The sequence below is a fragment of the Eucyclogobius newberryi genome, unplaced genomic scaffold (genome assembly GCF_026437365.1).
Source record: "Eucyclogobius newberryi isolate DKJ021-1_F unplaced genomic scaffold, fEucNew1.0.hap1 SCAF_2, whole genome shotgun sequence".
NCBI classification, from domain to species: domain Eukaryota; kingdom Metazoa; phylum Chordata; class Actinopteri; order Gobiiformes; family Gobiidae; genus Eucyclogobius; species Eucyclogobius newberryi.
Genome location: NW_027315834.1, coordinates 40,073,125 through 40,095,705, shown reverse-complemented (window position 1 = coordinate 40,095,705; position 22,581 = coordinate 40,073,125). Strand labels below are relative to the sequence as shown.

General features: G+C 42.3%; 1 protein-coding gene across 1 annotated transcript; it reads left to right on the top strand.

Moving 5' to 3' along the window:
• Positions 1-1,459: 1,459 nt before the first annotated feature.
• Positions 1,460-14,568, top strand: slc27a4 (solute carrier family 27 member 4). The gene is made up of 13 exons (XM_072455314.1): positions 1,460-1,647; positions 3,033-3,243; positions 3,412-3,595; positions 7,423-7,581; positions 11,315-11,384; positions 11,534-11,625; positions 11,773-11,882; positions 12,025-12,234; positions 12,331-12,457; positions 13,293-13,430; positions 13,503-13,667; positions 14,146-14,292; positions 14,400-14,568. Exons 1-13 carry the CDS (start codon positions 1,487-1,489, stop codon positions 14,555-14,557), a joined length of 1,932 nt encoding a protein of 643 aa, XP_072311415.1. The 5' UTR covers positions 1,460-1,486; the 3' UTR covers positions 14,558-14,568.
• Positions 14,569-22,581: the final 8,013 nt, after the last annotated feature.

The window sequence follows — 22,581 nt, the reverse complement described above, 5'->3', positions numbered from 1 at the left end:
GAGAGCGGGGTCAAAGTCGAGACGCGCGGTCAGGTGAACTGGACTCTGGCCACGGCGGAGGAGACGAACCGCATCTCCCGTTGTGTTATTGCCAGTGAGAGACGCGCTTCCCCCCGCGGAGTGTGCGTGTGTGTGCGCGCATTTCCTTGAGCCTCTGACCAGGCGAGCCGTGAGGAAGAGGACCGGGCCGGCCTAAGCCGATCAAGGTGGACGCGCGCCCAGCGAGCTCCAGCAGGCTTTCTCTGAGCACCTTCATGTTGTGACGGACACGGCCGAAAGGTACGACGCGTATTAAGCGCAGTTTATCAGTGAATGGGGGGTTGTGCTTCAAGCCTAAAGACGAGGAGCTGCGGCGAGGCTTGTCCTCTGCCAACCTTGTACTACCGAGCCGCAATGTAGGCTGCACTTCATCTTCACCAAGTCTTACGAGGCCAAAGGCACATTTACATTATTTGCACGCGTCTGCGCCTCCATCAGAGCCTACGACAGTCGTGAGCCCGGAGTATTCAGATTCCCAGGCGCGCTTAAACCGCACGCAGAACGCTTCCCGGAATAATTGAGTCATAAAAGCGGGTGGAAACGCACATGGACCGGTCACAGAGGTGTTGTTGGCAGCGGTTGTGGGTTGAGCCTCATTTGTCTACCGCATTATGATGAAGGCTTGTGAAATGTCCGGGCTGAACAGAGGATGAAGCTGCTGCACTGCTGTCACATCCGCTCATGTTCATGTGCTCGTCCTGTTCGTGTTCATAAAGTCATCCATTAGACTCACTGGGGCATTTTAATCACACGCTAAATGTAAAGGAGCCATCATCTCCTCGGTGGCGTGGCCTTTGTCAGCAGCTCGCATCCATTCTGTAAATGCAAGTGCTGTTTCCTGAAGGCTTCCAGCCCTGACCAGACTTATAAATAGGTAATAAGTGGTGTGTAAACCTATCGTTGCAGCTTTAGGGTCATGTGCCTCTCTCAGGTACCGATGAACTGTCAGTGTCAACACTGCCCTGTGTCTCTCTGTATCTGAGTGTTCCCCAAGCTCCTCTCACCTGCCACCTCCAGGTCCACAGTCTCCCAGTGTGTTACAGAAAACACACTGCTCATTCCTTATTGTTTAGAGGATGTTTTATGAATGTCACTTAACTAAAACTGTGGTTGAACTCGGAGCTGTTCACTTATGGTTGAAATGTTTCTGTCTTGTGTAAATGTCTTACTTTTGTGTAGAACTTTTTCTTCTAGACTCAAACCCTTTAAAAGCCCCACATGGAGTCTTTATTCAGGTGCATGTAGGTTATGCTCAAAATGAGCAGTTTCATCTATTCATTCAGAGGTTTCCCTCTAGATGCATTGTTTGTATTGGCACATTTGTACCTTTCACACACTAAAGTGACGAGGTTCACCCTTTGTGTCTGTGACATGTCGATGTACCTGTTTGGGTTGTGATTTCTAATGGGACTCGCAGCCTTCTCTCACTCCTGTTCATTCTTTCAGGATGATGCGTCTGGCTTGTTGCACTGCACTGCTGTTTGTGCTGCGGCTGCTGGTGGGGTTGCCCTGGTACCAGGTCGTCCCGGCCATCCTAATCTTCTACCTGGGCAGTGGAGGATGGAACTTTCTACACATATTTGCCAAAACTATTGGAAGAGACTTACAGTAAGAACGTTTAACCGTTTACAGTTGCTCTTTTGATTAGGGATGTCAATGTTATAAAATTAATCAAAAATCTGGATTATTCAGGTCACAATATAATCGTAAGAACAATTTTAAAAAACACTCATTATTTATAACAAAAAATATCAAATTGTAAAGAACTTTGCTCAGTCACTTTTAAAGTTTAATTTTGTAGAACTGGTCACAAACTTGAGGAAAGTAACTTGTTATAGAATGGTTTATGCCTCAGTACTTGTGAATTGTTTTTTAAATAAATAGTATTTTTTTTTTTTTTTTATATCAATAATCCTGACACTAACATTTGAAGACTTCCCCGTAGTGATACATTTGTATTGAAGTTCCAAGATCAGTTAGTTGTACAATCATAAAACAGTGCTATTTGAGCATTCAAAGTCAACATAAGTAAATTAAGCATATTAAAAACTATCCTTAATATTGTCCCAGCAAATAATCAGTTATTTTTAGTATCTTAAAGGGAATTCATTCATTTAAATTCAGACATTCAAATGTGGGCCATGTGTGTCACTATAGATATTGTATAATTCAATTCAATGTTAAGAGTCTATGTATGTATAAATAAACTCCAGGATAAAGGATGCAGTTGAGACGTGGCCTTTTCCTTTGAGTATCTGTTTCTAAACTTTGTGGTGGAGCAGGTTACTTAAAAAACTTGGAATGGGGGAGGCGGGGCATTGCATTGTTGCACTTCTACCTCAAGTTAATATTTACTGTTGGTTGCCAGGGTAACTGATATGACTGTCCTCCGTTTTGCGCGTAATATAAACGGTGGCATTGCATAGGCCTATAGCTATAGCTCCAGTTTGAACAATCATTAATCTGACCTGAGCTTGAGTGAAGAATAACTCGCAAACTGCTTAGGAAAAAAGTTATTGCCGCAAACGCTTACAGAATAATAAAACAAAACAAAGAGATCATTACGGCACTTAAAATCTCTGTATTGGTGGTATTGAGCCGCACAAAGATGTAATTTTGAATGATGGATTTGAACACAGGTTATCAACATGCAACTTTCCCCTACAATAAAACTCTACGCGTATCTTATCCATTTGATTGCAATCTCTTATATATATATATATAGCCATAGACGTAATCTGATCCTTTTGTTAATTTCACCCAGCAATAAAAACCTTTGCACCGTCAATCTTGCAAATGTAATCCTCAATTGTGTCGTCGTTGATGCAAACTTTGCACTTTGCGCTTGGCTTTTCACGTAACACACAATTGATTAGATTGAATACATTACGTCGCAGCCGTTGTGTTTTAATAATTGCATCCGCTTTCAGTACATGTTACAGCGTTTTCATCTATTGATCTAAATCCGATTCTCTATTCCCCTTTACACTCAGCGCCGCTTATGTGTTGTTACGAGTGAAGCTCAACGTGAAGCGCCACTTGCGAGAGAAGAACACCATCCCCAAGATCTTCGCCGAAACCGTCCAGCGCTACGGCGACAAAACGGCGCTCATCTTCGAAGGCACCGGAGAACGATGGACCTTTAAACAACTCGACGAATACTCCAATCGCGTCGCCAACCTGCTGCTACAGCGAGGTTTCAAGGTGCATAGCTCAGAAACTGTTACTGCCACGCTGCTCACGTTCAAGTGTGGATGTTTCTGATTTGACTGAAGGTTTAGCTGATGTTTTTTATTCTTACTCTGATGCTGAAGTGTAGTTTCAATGTCTCTCTTTCTCCTGCCGGTCGGCTGCGTGTCTGTTGTTTGGTAGGACGGGGATGTGGTGGCCCTCTTCATGGAGAACAGGTCCCAGTACGTGGGTTTGTGGCTGGGCATGGCGAAGATCGGAGTGGAGGCTGCGCTCATCAATTTCAACCTGAGACTAGAGGCGCTGGTTCACTGTGTCACCATCTCCGATGCCAAGGCTGTCGTGTTCGGGTCTGAGCTGACGGAGGGTACGTTGGCAACTTTTACACGAGCTCTACTAAAGTGTTACTTCTACTAGTACTTTCACTGGAAAAAAAAACATCTAGGGTCTGAAAACTACCATGAGAAGTAGAATTGTTTTCTCAAAAAGGCAATAAAGTAAATGTTACTATATTCCCCACCTCAGCAAACAGTTACTCTGCAGTAGTCAAAAGAGTAAATATAGTACATGTGCAGAAGAACATCTTATGTATCTTATCAGTATATGAGTGCAAAGGTGTAAGGTGTAAAGCCAGATAACAAAAACGCATATTTCAGCAGAAGTAATCCGTACGTATTTCATGAATGTCTGGTATTGTTCAATCAAAGAACAACATTTATTTCCACATAATTAAAATATCTCTTTGAGGAATGCATGTTATTGATAATGGCTCCGCTCATGCCATTAGTACAGCTTCACAACGCAGCACTTCCTCACACACTACTGCCAAATATTGTCTCTTGTTTACGTTGTGGACAGTTTTCCCCATGAGCCTCCTATTATGGCCTGAATCCCCACGGCAACAACGAAGGAGCCAATTGTGAAGAGTCGACTCTAGGATCCATCTTATGCTTTATGCATTTAAGTAATCACAACTGCAGCCTCTTGCTGCAGAGCGGGCCAAAGACGACCCTGCAATGTTACTACGGCGCCAGCCAAAGAAAAACCTTAGTAATAAATAAATATGTGTGGATTTATCACACTGGGGAAGGAGATCTGCATACTAGTCACTTTAGAATCACTTCATGGGGACATTCCTCTCTTTAAATCCTTCATAGTTACATCAACAGCAGGGTCAGACGGACAACACAGTGATATTCACAAAGACGTGGCTGAGCGATTCCGTCCCAGATTGCGCCGTGGAGCTAGAGGGCCTTCAGCTGCACTGCGCGGATAGACAAAGGGACCTCTCCGGCAGGAAGCGTGGGGTCTGTTTCTACATCAACGCCTGGGCTTCAGACGTGACGGTGATCTCCAAATACTGCTCTCTCGACCTGGAATATCTTTTCATTGACTGCAAACCATTCTACGAGTTTGCCTCGTTCATTGTAGCTGCTGTTTACATCCCGCCAAGCGTGCCAAGGAGGCGGGAGCGCGTGCTCGCGGAGCTGATCAGAAGTGCGGAGCGGACCTTCCCGGACTCCTTATGTATAATCCTGGGTGATTTTAACAAGGGGAATCTCAGCCACGAACTACCAAAGTACAGACAGTTTATTAAAGTCCCGACCAGAGAGCAGAACACGCTGGATCACTGCTACACAACAGTCAGCAATGCCTTCCGCGCCGTGGCCCAAGCAGCGCTGGGCGCATCAGACCAAGTCATAGTTCACCTGATCCCCACGTACAGACAGAGGCTGAAACTCTGCAAACCTGTAGTGAGGACTTCTAAGAGGTGGACCAATGAGGCAGTGGAGGAGCTACGTGCGTGTTTAGACGTTACAGACTGGGAGGTGTTCAGAGCTGCCACAGATGGTCTGGATGAGTACACGGACACTGTGACGTCATACATTCGATTCTGTGAGGACAGCATTATACCATCACACACCAAAGTCACTTTCAACAATGACAAACCCTGGTTCACACCCAAACTGAGGCAGTCGAGGCGGCAGAAGGAGGCAGCGCGCAGGGCGGCCCCCTTCTGTGGACGACATAAAACTGGCCCAAAAATTAAACTTATTTTACTGCAGATTTGACACCCCCCACGACCCCCGACTTCCTGACAGATTGGAGGCAGTGCGTGCGCCTGGGGAAGAATGTCTCAGACACTCGGACTATCAGCACAGGACCTCCACAGGGCTGTGTACTTTCTCCCCTGCTCTTCTCCCAGTACACAAACTGCTGCATCTTCAGCCACGACTCTGTTAAACTAATCAAGTTTGCAGACGACACCATCCTCATCGGTCTCATCTCGGACGAGGATGAGTCTGTCTACAGGGAGGTGGACTGACTGGTGTCCTGGTGCAGCGGTAACAACCTGGAGCTCAACGCCCAGAAGACAGTGGAGATGATCGTGGACTTCAGGAAAGTCACAGCCCCCCAGCTCCTCCTCACCATCTCAGACTCCCCCATCTCCACTGAGGACTCCCTCCGCTTCCTCGGCACCACCATCACCCAGGACCTCAAGTGGGGGCCCACCATCAGCTCCCTCATCAAGAAGGCCCAGCAGAGGATAAACTTCCTGCGGCAGCTGAGAAAAGCCAATCTGACAGCGGAGATGATGGTGCAGTTCTACACGACCATCATTGAGTCCATCCTCACCTCCTCCATCACCGTGTGATACGCTGGAGCCACAGCCAGGGACAAACAGAGACTACAGCTCATTGTGTGCGCTGCTGAGGTGGTGATCAGTCGTGGACTTCCATCTCTGCAGGACCTGTACGTTTCCAGGGCTCTGGGTCGTGCAGGTCGGATCACAGCCGACCCTTCTCACTCTGGACACGGACTATTTAAGCCACTCCCCTCAGGCAGGAGGCCACTCCCCTCAGGCAGGAGGCTACGATCCATCCGGACCAGAACCTCCCACCACAAGAACAGTTTATTTCCCTTTGCCGTTGGACTCATGAACACTGCCTAAGCACCTTGCACCCAGCGGACTGCTCACTTCTATTGCACTACTGCGCTACATAACTTTATATTTTATATTTAATTTTAATATGTACATATCATGCCGTTTTGTATTCATTGTTCAATGTTTGTTGTCTGTGTTGCACCGAACCACCAGGACAAGTTCCTATGTTTGTGAAATTTTTGTTCATCGACAAATGGCAATAAACCCCTTTCTGATTGTGATTCTGATTTTGATTCTGATATTTCTCTGGCTGTTGTGCCTGAAAATAACACAATATTTGCTTGTATTTATGTTGAGATTTTAAAATCCATAGCAAGGCCCACAAATGCTGCTGTCAGACTTTATAACAAACACTGTTAGTCCTGAACACTCGCAATACTGACCTAACCATGTGCAATTCCGTCATATGTGCAATTACTGTCGTGATTCATGTGCAATTACTGTGAAATTCATCTGCAATCCATGTGCCGTCGTGACACATATTCATGTGCAATTACTGTCGTGATCACATGCAATGGTATTTATGTATTTATGTATTTATTTGTATCTTTATTATTTTTCCCCTCCATCCCTTGTTGGGTAATGGGAGGTTTTGTCTATAGGAGTTTTTGTTTATAGGAGATTTTTTTCTATTGAGAGTGTTTTTCAAACTTCCTATAAGTGATCTGTTCTTCTGTATCTACCTCTGTATCTTCCTGCGTTGCATCAATGAAATTTCCCCATGTGGAACAATAAAGGAATATCTTATCTTATCTTATCTTAAATGTACAGTACAGACCAAAAGTTTCGACACACACAGCAGAATGAAGGCAAAAGGGCCAACAAGTGCTAAGCATCTCTGGAACTCCTTCAAGACTGATGGAATACCATTTCAGGTGACTACCTCTTGGAGCTCATCAAGAGAATGCCAAGAATGTGCGAAGCTAAAGGTGGCTACTTTGAAGAACTTAGAATAGAAGACATATTTTCAGTTGTTTCACACTTTTTTTAAGTACATAATTTCACACACAGAACAATGATAAAATGTATTTATCTGGGATGTAGAATACGCAAATAGTGTAAACAATTTTATATTTAGCTTATTAGCTTAATTGCTCTCCTATCTCCATTTCTGATGCAGTGAGGACACATCACATCGATGCCAATATCTGGGGAATCCTGTGATTTCACCAATACTGGCACATCATCCATCCCTAGTGAGGTTCAGGTTAAGAATACAATCTAATACATTTCTCTCTTTCCCCTAGCTGTGTCCGAGGTCCACAGTTCAATGAGAAAAGCTGTACAGATGCTGTGCTCCGGAGAATGGGACCCTAAACGAGTTCCAGAGGGAACAGAGTGTCTGGAGACCCTGCTGCAAAGTGCCCCCACCCACCTGCCCCAACAGCCCGAGCGCTGCTTTATTGGTGAGAACGTCTTACGGAATTGGCATAATATGATCCAGAAGGGTTTTGTTTATTATTAGGCCCGAGCGCCACAAGCTGGCGAGAGGCCTATTTATCTCGTAAGGCCGTGCGAAGCACGGCTGCGAAAGTGCACACATAGTGCGCACGAAATCGAGCGCAAAGCGCTCGCCCACTTCCAAACACTCACTAACGCACTCCTTCACTCATGCACGCCCCGTGCATACTAATTAGTAGTAGGAAAATGGAACATTACCGTTGTAAACGGGCGAAGCCCGTGCAAAAGTGCGCACTAAACGAGCACTTTACATTGAGATGACGACCGCGAAGCACTCATTTGCACTAAGTAGCTCACGAATACGTTCCCCATCTCTTGCATGTTCCGTGCATATAAGCATGTAATGCAAAAATTGAACATTATTACTGTATAGAGGGCCAAAAACACAAAGTGGGCGGAGCCCACTCAAAATTAACAAAAGTACCCGTCAGTGACCAGGGACCCACACCATGAGGTAGGAAAGCGCGCGCGCTTTCCGAAAATGTATAGTTTATGATATTTGAAAAATGGGAAACATTGTTTTCGCATCGGAATATTCTTCTTCTTCTTCTTCTTCTCGGGACCAACCCCCCTATTTTTCACCCAGTGAACATTGACGAAAAGTCACAAAAATTTGCACACCTCTAAAAATCGTGCCTCTCTACATTCTGGCTATTTCCCTTTTCTAAAATAAAAAAAATTGGCGCGTCAGCGCCCCCAAATGTACCAAAAATGCATTGAGAGATGGGAAATGACCCAAAAAAAATCTGATCGTAGAATCATGAAATTTGGCGCAGAGGTAGATGGTGACAAGAGAAGTAAAAAATATTATTACGGCAACGCCGTCCGCCCAACCAAATGTCGGCCATATTGCTTCAAAAATGGCTAAACATGACTTCGGAGTTTTTCCAAACGTCGTACTTTTACGAACTCCTCCCAGGGCGTTGGCCCTAAAAAGCTGAAATTTGGTGAAAATGCTACTGAGGAGTGGGACATCAAAAGTTATCCAAATTACATTGATACCTCTCACGGTCTCGGTGCGGCGAAGCCGCAAACTGTAGCTAGAATTTCAGAAATCTCCCATATTTAAAATTTCTGCCGTTTGCGCAGATAAAGTCCGAATTGCGTCAAATTAGAATCAGTTGTTAAACTCTTTGCCCTAAACCTACTTGAAGTGAAATAAATTCATTTGGCGCCACAGCGCCCCCTACAGATTTTATATGGAGGTTAAATGTTTAGTTTTGCGAAATTATATGAAATTTGACACACAACTCAATTTTAGCATCCCCATCAAAAAAGTCAATGAGACCCATGTCATAATTGTTATGGCGTTGCCGTAACGATGACCGAAACCTTTCATGTTATTCCAATGGGGAAATTGCCAGAACATGTTTACACTTTAGACTTTCACAAACTCCCCCTCAGGGCGTTAGACATATTAACCTGAAATTTGGTGAGACTCATCTTCAGGACCATCAAAAGTTATCCACATTTTCATTCAAAGAGTCACGGTGTCTGTGCGGCAAAGCCGCACATTTTGCCAAGAATTCAAAATAAAATAGCTTTTTGATGGTAAAACAAAGGGGAGAAGATGTGACAGCGTCACAGATTCAGCAGTAGGCGTAATAAAAGGACAATTGGGGCGCGTTAGCGCCCCCTCCTCTTGCGGCGTGGCGGCGGTGTGGCGGCGGCGTGGCGAGGGCCGATCATTGCCGCTTGCGGCTATATTTATTATTATTATTGTTGTATTAAAAAAAATGAATGTTTCATGTTTTCAAACACTAGTAACAGAACGTTTTGTGTTCGACGTGTGCCAACAAAGAATAGACTATTTTTAAGCATGCATTAGGCGTTAGAGTATGATATTAATGCAAATGACAATAATAATAATAAATATAGCCGCAAGCGGCAATGATCGGCCCTCGCCACGCCGCCGCCACACCGCCGCCACGCCGCAAGAGGAGGGGGCGCTAACGCGCCCCAATTGTCCTTTTATTACGCCTACTGCTGAATCTGTGACGCTGTCACATCTTCTCCCCTTTGTTTTACCATCAAAAAGCTATTTTATTTTGAATTCTTGGCAAAATGTGCGGCCTTGCCGCACAGACACCGTGACTCTTTGAATGAAAATGTGGATAACTTTTGATGGTCCTGAAGATGAGTCTCACCAAATTTCAGGTTAATAGGGCTGACGCCCTGGGAGGAGTTTGTGAAAGTCTAAAGTGTAAACATGTTCTGGCGATTTCCCCATTGGAATAACATGGAAGGTTTCGGTCATCGTTACGGCAACGCCATAACAATTATGACATGGGTCTCATTGACTTTTTTGATGGGGATGCTAAAATTGAGTTGTGTGTCAAATTTCATATAATTTCGCAAAACTAAACATTTAACCTCCATATAAAATCTGTAGGGGGCGCTGTGGCGCCAAATGAATTTATTTCACTTCGAGTAGGTTTAGGGCAAAGAGTTTAACAACTGATTCTAATTTGACGCAATTCGGACTTTATCTGCGCAAACGGCAGAAATTTTAAATATGGGAGATTTCTGAAATTCTAGCTACAGTTTGCGGTTTCGCCGCACAGAGACCGTGAGAGGTATCAATGTAATTTGGATAACTTTTGATGTCCCACTCCTCAGTAGCATTTTCACCAAATTTCAGCTTTTTAGGGCCAACGCCCTGGGAGGAGTTCGTAAAAGTACGACGTTTGGAAAAACTCCGAAGTCATGTTTAGCCATTTTTGAAGCAATATGGCCGACATTTGGTTGGGCGGACGGCGTTGCCGTAATAATATTTTTTACTTCTCTTGTCACCATCTACCTCTGCGCCAAATTTCATGATTCTACGATCAGATTTTTTTTGGGTCATTTCCCATCTCTCAATGCATTTTTGGTACATTTGGGGGCGCTGACGCGCCAATTTTTTTTATTTTAGAAAAGGGAAATAGCCAGAATGTAGAGAGGCACGATTTTTAGAGGTGTGAACATTTTTGTGACTTTTCGTCAATGTTCACTGGGTGAAAAATAGGGGGGTTGGTCCCGAGAAGAAGAAGAAGAAGAAGAAGAAGAAGAAGAAGAAGAAAGAATAATATTCCGATGCGAAAACAATGTTTCCCATTTTTCAAATATCATAAACTATACATTTTCGGAAAGCGCTCGCGCTTTCCTACCTCATGGTGTGGGTCCCTGGTCACTGACGGGTACTTTCGTTAATTTTGAGTGGGCTCCGCCCACTTTGTGTTTTTGGCCCTCTATACAGTAATAATGTTCAATTTTTGCATTACATGCTTATATGCACGGAACATGCAAGAGATGGGGAACGTATTCGTGAGCTACTTAGCGCAAATGAGTGCTTTATATGGGGATGACGACCGCTTCGCGGTCGTCATCTCAATGTAAAGTGCTCGTTTAGTGCGCACTTTTGCACAGGCTTCGCCCGTTTACAACGGTAATGTTCCATTTTCCTACTACTAATTAGTATGCACGGGGCGTGCATGAGTGAAGGAGTGCGTTAGTGAGTGTTTGGAAGTGGGCGAGCGCTTCGCGCTCGATTTCGTGCGCACTACGTGCGCACTTTCGCAGCCGTGCTTTGCACGGCCTTACGAGATTAATAGGCCTCTCGCCAGCTTGTGGCGCTCGGGCCTAATAATAATATAAAGTAATGATGCCTAATTATTTGTCATTGCACTTGTGCTTCAGATCGCCTGTTCTACATCTACACTTCAGGAACCACTGGAATGCCTAAAGCTGCTATTGTTGTGCACAGCAGGTAAGAAAGAGTCCTGTGGCGCCTGACATACACAAGAACTGCAGCTGTTCTTTTTGTTGATCTGTGGAGCTTTGATTTTGGATGTCAAGACTGTAATAGAGACTGTGCGTTTGAAGGATTTCAAGTACTCTTTTTGCACTGATTCAAAGGTACTACCGCATGGCTGCGCTGGTTTATTATGGCTTCAGGATGACGCCAGAGGATGTGTTGTATGACTGTCTTCCACTGTACCACTCTGCAGGTGAGTCAGTTTTATTATTGCTTTCAGTGTTGCTGGTATGAAAAGATGACAAAATGATGATGACATATAATCAAGATTTGTCCGTGGGTTGTTTGTTGTCCTTTGTTACCCAATCATCCACTCATGAATCTATTGGTTTACTCACAGGTAACATTGTGGGAGTTGGACAATGTATTATACATGGAATGACTGTGGTCATCAGAAAGAAATTCTCTGCCTCACGTTTTTGGGATGATTGCAGCAAATACAACTGCACAGTAAGTAGACTTTTGTTTTAAACACTTGTGTAATCTTAGCCTTAGTGTTAATTTTGATCCTTTTTGGCATAAAATCTGCCTAACTAAACTAAAAGGGAACACTGATCTCTTCTTCTTGATCTCTGACTGAGTGTCTTTGCAGATTGTTCAGTACATTGGTGAGATCTGCAGATACCTGTTGAACCAGCCGGTGCGAGACACAGAGAAACAGCACCGTGTGCGCATGGCTTTAGGTAATGGCCTGCGGCAGTCCATCTGGGAGGAGTTCATGAACCGCTTCAACATCCCACAGATCGCAGAGTTCTATGGAGCTACAGAGTGCAACTGTAGTCTGGGCAATTTTGCTAATAAGGTGACATAGTAGTGCATGCTGAGCTTCAGTCACGCATGATCACAAATCATGTGCCTCTAGTGCTAATTCTGTTTTTGTGTCACTCTGTGTATTTAGGTTGGAGCATGTGGCTTCAACAGTCAGATATTACCTTACATTTACCCAATCAGACTGGTGAGGGTGGATGAGGAAACCATGGAGCTCATTCGAGGGCCTGATGGCGTCTGCATCCCCTGTAAACCTGGTAAGTTTATTGCAGTCATATACATGGGTACAGAGTCCAAATACTGTATTGGCCTTACAGTTCCAGCATAGGCCACTGTTTAGTCTGGGCTGAGCACCTGACTAAATAAAATAATATAATTTAAATGAAGCTTTGCCTGAACTCTTAAATGCTGCATAATAATGCTGCATTATCTTCAGCCCATCAAAAGAGAGTAAAACTGCCTAGTTTTGTAGTGACACAGGGCTGTGGATGTCTAAAATATACTTACTCATATACTCATATTATACTGTTCTTAGGTAGAACATGCTTCCATAAACAATAACTGAGTGTCGTTAGTCTGTGGTGAAAGGGCCATAGATTGTCATCGCCGCTGTTCATGTGTGTCTTGTTTTGATACGCAGCATTAAAATGAAAACTACCAGAGCGTAAACATGTTTGTTTACACTCTTCCTAGCATGTCTGAAAGTTAAATGCTCCACTTAAAAGAGATCGCTTATCCATGCTTGACAAAAGTGTGGTTATATTTATTAGCAATTATAGCTGCAAGGTTTTGGTGCTAATGCTAAGTTGCTAGGCATCCCTAAACAACCCTCAGAGCCGCTTGCACCTGCAGTATTTGTTCCATTTAGCTGCAAGACTGGTAAGACCAAGGTTTTGGGCAAAAGACAAATTAAGTTTGGTGGTTTAGCGCAGTCCAACTTCTTCTGACCGACATCAGCATTAAAATAACAGCAGTTTATTGACCATCGGCAGCTATGGATAAATGTATCAACAACAGCATATAAAACCCCTATCAGTCGATCTAAAATAAATACTTTCATACAGCACAGATAACATTCATTAATTTTTTCAGGTGAACCTGGGCAACTAGTTGGAAAAATAATGCAAAATGACCCACTAAGGAGGTTTGATGGCTACGTCAACCAATCAGCAACCAGCAAGAAGGTCGCTCATAGTGTTTTTAAGAAGGGAGACAGTGCCTATCTTTCTGGTAACGCTCACACATATTCTGTATAATGTCAAAATAATGTTAGTGGTATTTTAACTTTCTTTTCTTCTGTAGGTGATGTGCTTATCATGGACAAGTACGGCCACATGTATTTCAAGGACAGGACAGGAGACACTTTCCGCTGGAAAGGAGAGAACGTCTCGACCACAGAAGTGGAGGGAACTCTGAGCCGGCTGCTAGACATGAAAGATGTCGTTGTTTATGGAGTCGAAGTGCCAGGTAGAATACTTTAGCCTTCTTTAGACACTTTAAAGGTTGAATGGACGATTTTTTTGGGGCAAAATCGGAGTCTCATTTCCTCGTGGCCTGGACTGCCGATTAGTCCTGCCACGTATCAATCATAGAACGCACACCTACTGCTCACCTGCAGCCGCGTGCGGCTCGTCCCCAGGAGAGCAGTACTTTTCCCTGTGTCTAAGCGCATGGATCTATCATAATATAGTTCTCTCAGTGTACGAGATAAAATTAAGACGGAGATAGACTGTTCGAGCTGACTCATAAGAGACGGAAATCTACGGGAGACGAAAGATGCGATGTATCCATTGTGCTAATAAACAAACGCACGTGTGTGTTGTATCAGTCCGCACGGGGGAGTGCGCATGCGCACTTCCGCCTGAGTTCTCAAATCGCCGAAAAATCGTCCATTATGCCTTTAACTAAACATGTATCTGACCCGTTTCTGTGGGTTTGATCACAGGATCAGAAGGAAAGGCTGGAATGGCAGCTATTGCAGATCCATCTGTGTCCAGCGACCTGGAGCAGTTGGTAAAGGACATGGAGAAGGCTCTGCCTCCGTACGCACGACCCGTCTTCCTCCGCTTCCTGCCAGAGGTCAACAAGACGGGTAAATAAACTCTGAAACTTCAAATGTCTTTTTATTAAATGGGAAAAGCGACATTATTTACTTAAACAAATAGAGATGTTGGAAATTACATGTGTTTATTTCTTTAGGAACATTCAAGTTTCAGAAGACAGACCTGCGGCGAGATGGCTTTGATCCCAGGGCAATATCGGACAGGCTGTTTTTCCTGGACTCCAGTAGAGGGCGCTATGTGTCCTTGGATGAAGAGACGTACCTCTCCATTATTGCAGGAAAAGTAAAATTGTGATTTAAAAAAAAGACTACACTACAGCTCCACTGTGCACACTGAAACCTGAAAGCCGAAATAAGACCATTTGGTTCAGCAAAACAGATATGAATGAAGAATCCTCTGTGCACATGTCTGAAATAGCCATAGAAACACAAACACAAGATCGCAGTCTTTGATTAAACTTGTGCACAGCGCCCATAACAACCCAGGGCACTGCTTCACCTGTCCGGACTCACATTTTCAACTGGCTTTTCTCTGGCTACCTCAGCTGTATCAAGCGGGGCAGAAACCTGCAAACAAAGACTTTTAGTGTTAAATAATCCAGCCCTTTTCAACAATCTCAGAACAAAAGCCAAGAGAATCCTCATACAAGCTACAGCGGTGTGACTGGACAGCTGTAGCTGTTACGGGAACACTGTTTGGAATTACCAGGCATTTGGAACAAACAACATTAAAACTTCAGACAACTTGAAGCAGACTTCTGCACAGATTTAGTCGAGACCTTCATGCATAAGTCTCTTGTTTGTCAGCGAGATGTTTTATAAAAAAAAATCCCATTGGCCAAACCTGCACAATTTACAATTCCATTGTCAAACGTCTGACACTTTTCCTGTCTCTTTCACTTCAATTTTCTTTTTTATTTAACTTCTAACAAACTTTTGTAGAGCAGCTCTTCACAAGTGCAATAGGGCTTTAACGGTTGGGGTGCAATAACGTACTTTACCAACAACATTAAAACACCAAATATATAAGTGAAATATATTTATGTTGACGTATTAATGAAGACATTGTTATTCTTTGTGGTTTATCAGTGAGTTTTGGAGACACGAAAAGTGAAGACACCGTTTAATGTCAATACAGGGATCGATGGGTAGTTGGCTAGTGTTTCTTTTGTATTGTGCAGGTTTTGCCCTAACGGCGGTACACAAAACGAACTTGAGCGTTGGAACGAAGCACCAATTTGCCTGATGTTTTCAAAGTGTCAGACGAAAGCCCCTCTGATCCAAAGACTGAAAGGCTCTGGAGTTTAATATTCAGAAGATGTGTTTGAGCCGCGAGAGGAGAGATGTTCCTTGTCTTAGATATTAGTACGGTGTTTGCAGTAGTTGTCGTGGGACGCTGTAGCAGTTGGAGAGAGTTTCATTGGCCCCAGAGCTCTGTGCCTTCACTGCGAGTTCAGCTCCAGATCCACGGGCCCTGCTCCATGCTAACTGTAAGAATATAGTACTGTACTGTCGTATTTTCAGCCCATTCCGCCATTACCAACCTGGATCACTTGAGTTGTCATCGAGGAGTCATTGCTAATCTTTATGTCTCATCAGATTTTGAATTTGAAATGCTGGAACTGGAGGAAAAATATGCTTGAATTTGAATCCGTTGTGAATTTCCTTTGCTGAATTTTTCAACACAAAGTCAACATTTTTCTTTTTTTAGTGGTTTTCATTTCAAATTCAAAATCAAATGGAACTTGATTATTATGACACTTGACTATCTTCTAAATCTAAATGTGTCTCAGTGTCTCTTTCTCGATACGATTGAACTAAACTTGCACTTGTCCGTGTTAGTGACTGCAGGTGGATCCTTTCTAGGCCGCGAATATGAGCTTGAGGCGGGTAAAGCTTGGAACCAATAGCAAGTTCTCAACAAGTTAATTTGAGTGTATTTAGTATTGCGACTTTTTAATTGAGATGAGCAGTTGAGAACCATTTTCGGCAATTGTCAAATCTTGTAAACACTCCAATTGCATTCTTTTTACACCGTCTGCATTACAGCGACTCGGTGGTTACCCTCCGTCTTCCATCCTCCTGCTTGTATCCATGCAACATCTATCTGTCTCTCTGTATCATACTCCGACTGAAAGTATTAGGTTTTAAAAAAAAAAGGTAGGACTATTTCTCGAGCGACTGAATCTGCGATTTGTTCAGAGTTTGCACTGACTGACCGTTGATCTCGATGGGTGCAAACCGTTGATCTCGATGGGTGCAAACCGTTGATCTCGATGGGTGCAAATCGTTGATCTCGATGGGTGCAAACCGTTGATCTCGATGGGTGCAAACCGTTGATCTCGATGGGTGCAAACCGTTGACAGTGATGGCCATTGTCACTTAATTTCCCTCGTCTTGGGGGGGGGGAAACGAAGCCTAGAGGAAATAGGACCTTTTAAAGTGGTTTTTCAGCAGATGTGACTTGATTCCTGCCTCCTGTGCCGCAGCGGATGGCATTTTGACCGTTTGTCGTGTGTTGATTCTTTTAATGATGAGTGTGAAATGTTCTCATGAATGTCCGCAAAGAATGCCCATGTCGAAGATGTTGTACAATGTGTATTTAAGGCAATACAGCGGCTGTTATGATGCTCCTGACCCGGCCTCGCACCAGTGAACCGGGACCACCAGGGGGCGCATGAATAAACAGCTTCACTGCAGCACTCTGAAAATGAAGATGTTCTCATGTTTGTAATAAGTTTAAATTATTTTCGAAACGCTCGTTGCTGTGAATGTTTAAATGCTTTATCTCTTTGATTTTTGATTTTTTTTTTTTTTTTTTTTTTTTTTGGCGTGAAATTATTGCCGTTGTTGTTTTTTATCATGTTATGTTAATGATGAGATTATGTTTGAGTCGATGACAATCAACTCCAAAGTATTTTAAACGGAAATAAAATTTAAAAGCTTTTGAAATACAACTAACCAGCAACACCAAAATTAGGCAGTTATGGAAATTATCTTTCAAATCATCACAAAAAAACTACTACTAAAATGTGTACAGGTTTAATGGAACTAATTTATTTTGACATTGTATACAAATGATGGTTTATTGTTTACTATATTATTTTTTCTTTTTCAAACCCAGATTTTTTGCACTTTTTGTTCGTCTTTTCCCTATTGTGGTACTCAGGAACATCATAAAGTGTTTGAGGAGAACCATTTCTGCGTGTGTGTGTGTGTGTGTGTGCGTGCGATGTGGAACTATTTGATCTTATTTTGGAGTTGTTGTGTTGCACAGTGACAGTCCTGGTGCAGAGCGAGGTGTGTCCTCTTTGATGTCCACACGCTGAAGACTTGAGCTGTACAAACCTGCATCTGAAAAAAAAGCACTGCTGCAAATGGAAATGATTAATAATAAAACTATTTAAAATGTTGACACTTTGTTTTGTTTTTTCAATCCAGGCTGTGTTCATTCTGATCATCGACATATAATAGTTAGGTCAGTGGTTAGATGGTTCTATAATGTGTATAAATACAGATACTAACACTGCATCTGTACTTCAGTTTGGTAACTTTTTCAGTGGGTATGTTTGACTTTTACATAGTAGTATCCGTATTTTCTACTCCACTACATTTCTGAACTGGACTCAAAAATAGAGAGTCCTTTCCACATAGTTTGAGTGGCTTTTTTGACATTCTGCATAAAGGCTAAGTTCAAGCAAACCTGGTTTCACTACATGTAATACTTTAACAATTCTAAATGAAATACGTTTTACTCTTGAAGTACATTTTGAAATGGGTAATTCCAAACTTCTACTTTGATATATTATTTTGTGCTAGTTTTACTTTTAGTTGAGTAATGCCTTTGCTCCTGTCTCTATTTTCTACTTACCAAAATTGAGTGCTTCCTCTTCTCCTGATATGATGACAGATGATGCCTGTAACAGATCTGTCGCTGTTTATTCACATGATCATTTCCTCCACCTCTACAGAGTCAACAATGTCACTGTTGTTACCAAATCATTCATATTTAATGACAAAATGGATACATACATAAAATCAGTAATTTGACTTGCGGACTTCAGCGAATGTAGCCTATAATGTGAGCATAGATTGTAGCCAGACCAGCATCAGTTGCATTTATTGTATTTTATTTTATTTCATTTATTTCATTTATTTCATTTATTTCATTTATTTCATTTATTTCATTTATTCTATTTATTCTATTTATTTATTTATTTATTTATTTTTTTTATGTATTGCTTTCAACACAAACACATTCAGTATTCCTGTTCAACCCTATTGGCAAATGTGTTAAATGTTGTGTTAAACTTATTCATGTGTCTTGTCCAAACCCGCAGCAGTCCTACAATAACAGATCAACTGGTTTGTTGTTGAATATCTTGCATCGCTCTTTTGATTCTCTGGGAATATTCTTTACTGACACATTTTTTTCACATTGTAGAATTTGATGATGATTTAATCAAGAATAATAGAGGACATGGGATATGATTCTATAAGTTACTCAAATACATACATTAAAATCCACAAATCTCATTATTGTTCAGGGGTTTGGGTCCACTCCTTGTTTTTTTTGTTCTTGTTTGGTGATTCCTTTGGTACTTATGGTCAAAAGTCACACTGTTTCACACTGTTTCACACACTGTTTCACACACTGTTTCACACTGTTTCACACACAGTTTCACACTGTTTCACACACAGTTTCACACTGTTTCACACTGTTTCACACACTGTTTCACACTGTTTCACACACTGTTTCACACTGTTTCACACACTGTTTCACACTGTTTCACACACTGTTTCACACACTGTTTCACACTGTTTCACAGTGTTTCACACACTGTTTCACACACTGTTTCACACTGTTTCACAAACTGTTTCACACACTGTTTCACACTCTTTCACACACTGATTCACACTGTTTCCCACACTGTTTCACACTGTTTCACACACTGTTTCACACTGTTTCACACACTGTTTCACAGTGTTTCACACACAGTTTCACACTGTTTCACACACAGTTTCACACTGTTTCACACACTGTTTCACACACTGTTTCACACTGTTTCACACACTGATTCACACTGTTTACCACACTGTTTCACACTGTTTCACACACTGTTTCACACACTGTTTCACACACTGTTTCACACTGTTTCACACACTGTTTCACACTGTTTCACACACTGTTTCACACACTGTTTCACACACTGTTTCACACACTGTTTCACACTTTTTCACACTGTTTCACACTGTTTCACACACTGTTTCACACACTGTTTCACACTGTTTCACACACTGTTTCACACTGTTTCACACACAGTTTCACACACAGTTTCACACTCTGTTTCACACTGTTTCACACAGTTTCACACTGTTGTTTCACACTGTTTCACACAGTTTCACAATGTTTCACACTGTTGTTTCACACTGTTTCACACTGTTTCACACACTGTTTCACACACTGTTTCACACTGTTTCACACACTGTTTCACACACTGTTTCACACTGTTTCACACAATGTTTCACACACTGTTTCACACACTGTTTCACACTTTTGTTTCACACAGTTTCACACTGTTTCACACAGTTTCACACAGTTTCACAATGTTTCACACTGTTTCACACTGTTTCACACACAGTTTCACACAGTTTCACACACTGTTTCACACACTGTTTCACACTGTTTCACACTGTTTCACACACTGTTTCACACTGTTTCACACTGTTTCACACACTGTTTCACACACTGTTTCACACTGTTTCACACACTGTTTCACACACTGTTTCACACACTGTTTCACACTGTTTCACACACTGTTTCACACTGTTTCACACACTGTTTCACACTGTTTCACACTGTTTCACACACTGTTTCACACACTGTTTCACACTGTTTCACACACTGTTTCACACACTGTTTCACACACTGTTTCACACTGTTTCACACACTGTTTCACACTGTTTCACACTGTTTCACACACTGTTTCACACTGTTTCACACTGTTTCACACACTGTTTCACACACTGTTTCACACACTGTTTCACACTGTTTCACACACTGTTTCACACTGTTTCACAAACTGTTTCACACACTGTTTCACACACTGATTCACACTGTTTCCCACACTGTTTCACACACTGTTTCACACTGTTTCACACACTGTTTCACACACTGTTTCACACTGTTTCACACACTGTTTCACAGTGTTTCACACACAGTTTCACACTGTTTCACACACAGTTTCACACTGTTTCACACACTGTTTCACACACTGTTTCACACTGTTTCACACACTGATTCACACTGTTTCCCACACTGTTTCACACTGTTTCACACACTGTTTCACACACTGTTTCACACTGTTTCACACACTGTTTCACAGTGTTTCACACACAGTTTCACACTGTTTCACACACAGTTTCACACTGTTTCACACACTGTTTCACACTGTTTCACACACTGTTTCACACACTGTTTCACACTGTTTCACACACTGTTTCACACACTGTTTCACACTTTTTCACACTGTTTCACACTGTTTCACACTGTTTCACACACTGTTTCACACTGTTTCACACACAGTTTCACACAGTTTCACATTCTGTTTCACACTGTTTCACACAGTTTCACACTGTTGTTTCACACAGTTTCACACTGTTGTTTCACACTGTTTCACAGAGTTTCACAATGTTTCACACTGTTGTTTCACACTGTTGTTTCACACTGTTTCACACACTGTTTCACACACTGTTTCACACAGTTTCACGATGTTTCACACTGTTGTTTCACACTGTTGTTTCACACTGTTTCACACACTGTTTCACACACTGTTTCACACTGTTTCACACACTGTTTCACACAATGTTTCACACACTGTTTCACACACTGTTTCACACTGTTTCACACTGTTTCACACACTGTTTTGCACAGTTTCACATAGTTTCACACAGTTTCACACTGTTTCACACAGTTTCACACACTGTTTCACACTTTTGTTTCACACTGTTTCACACTGTTTCACACTGTTTCACACTGTTTCACACAGTTTCACACTCTGTTTCACACAGTTTCACACTGTTGTTTCACACAGTTTCACACTCAGTTTCACACTGTTTCACACAGTTTCACACTGTTGTTTCACACTGTTTCACACAGTTTCACAATGTTTCACACTGTTGTTTCACACTGTTGTTTCACACAGTTTCACACTGTTTCACACACTGTTTCACACACTGTTTCACACACTGTTTCACACTGTTTCACACACTGTTTCACACACTGTTTCACACTGTTTCACACACTGTTTCACACACTGTTTCACACTGTTTCACACACTGTTTCACACTGTTTCACACTGTTTCACAGTTTCACACTGTTTCACACTGTTTCACACACTGTTTCACACTGTTGTTTCACACTGTTTCACACAGTTTCACACTGTTTCACACAGTTTCACACTGTTTCACACTGTTGTTTCACACACTGTTTCACACTGTTTCACACACTGTTTCACACACTGTTTCACACTGTTTCACACTGTTTCACACACTGTTTCACACACTGTTTCACACTGTTTCACACACTGTTTCACACACTGTTTCACACTGTTTCACACACTGTTTCACACTGTTTCACACTGTTTCACACTGTTTCACACACTGTTTCACACTGTTTCACACACTGTTTCACACTGTTGTTTCACACTGTTTCACACAGTTTCACACTGTTTCACACTGTTGTTTCACACAGTTTCACACTGTTTCACACACTGTTTCACACACTGTTTCACACTGTTTCACACACTGTTTCACACACTGTTTCACACACTGTTTCACAAACTGTTGCACACTGTTTCACACAGTTTCACACACTGTTTCACACACTGTTTCACACTGTTTCACACACTGTTTCACACTGTTTCACACACAGTTTCACACTGTTTCACACACTGTTTCACATACTGTTTCACACTGTTGTTTCACACTGTTGTTTCACACAGTTTCACACACTGTTTCACACACTGTTTCACACTGTTTCACACTGTTTCACATTGTTTCACACTGTTTCACACACTGGTTCACACTGTTTCACACTCTGTTTCACACTGTTTCACACAGTTTCACACACTGTTGTTTCACACTGTTTCACACAGTTTCACACTGTTGTTTCACACTGTTTCACACACTGTTTCACACTCTGTTTCACACAGTTTCACAGTGTTTCACACACTGTTTTACACTGTTTCACACACTGTTTCACACAATGTTTCACACACTGTTTCACACACTGTTTCACTCTTTTGTTTCACACTGTTT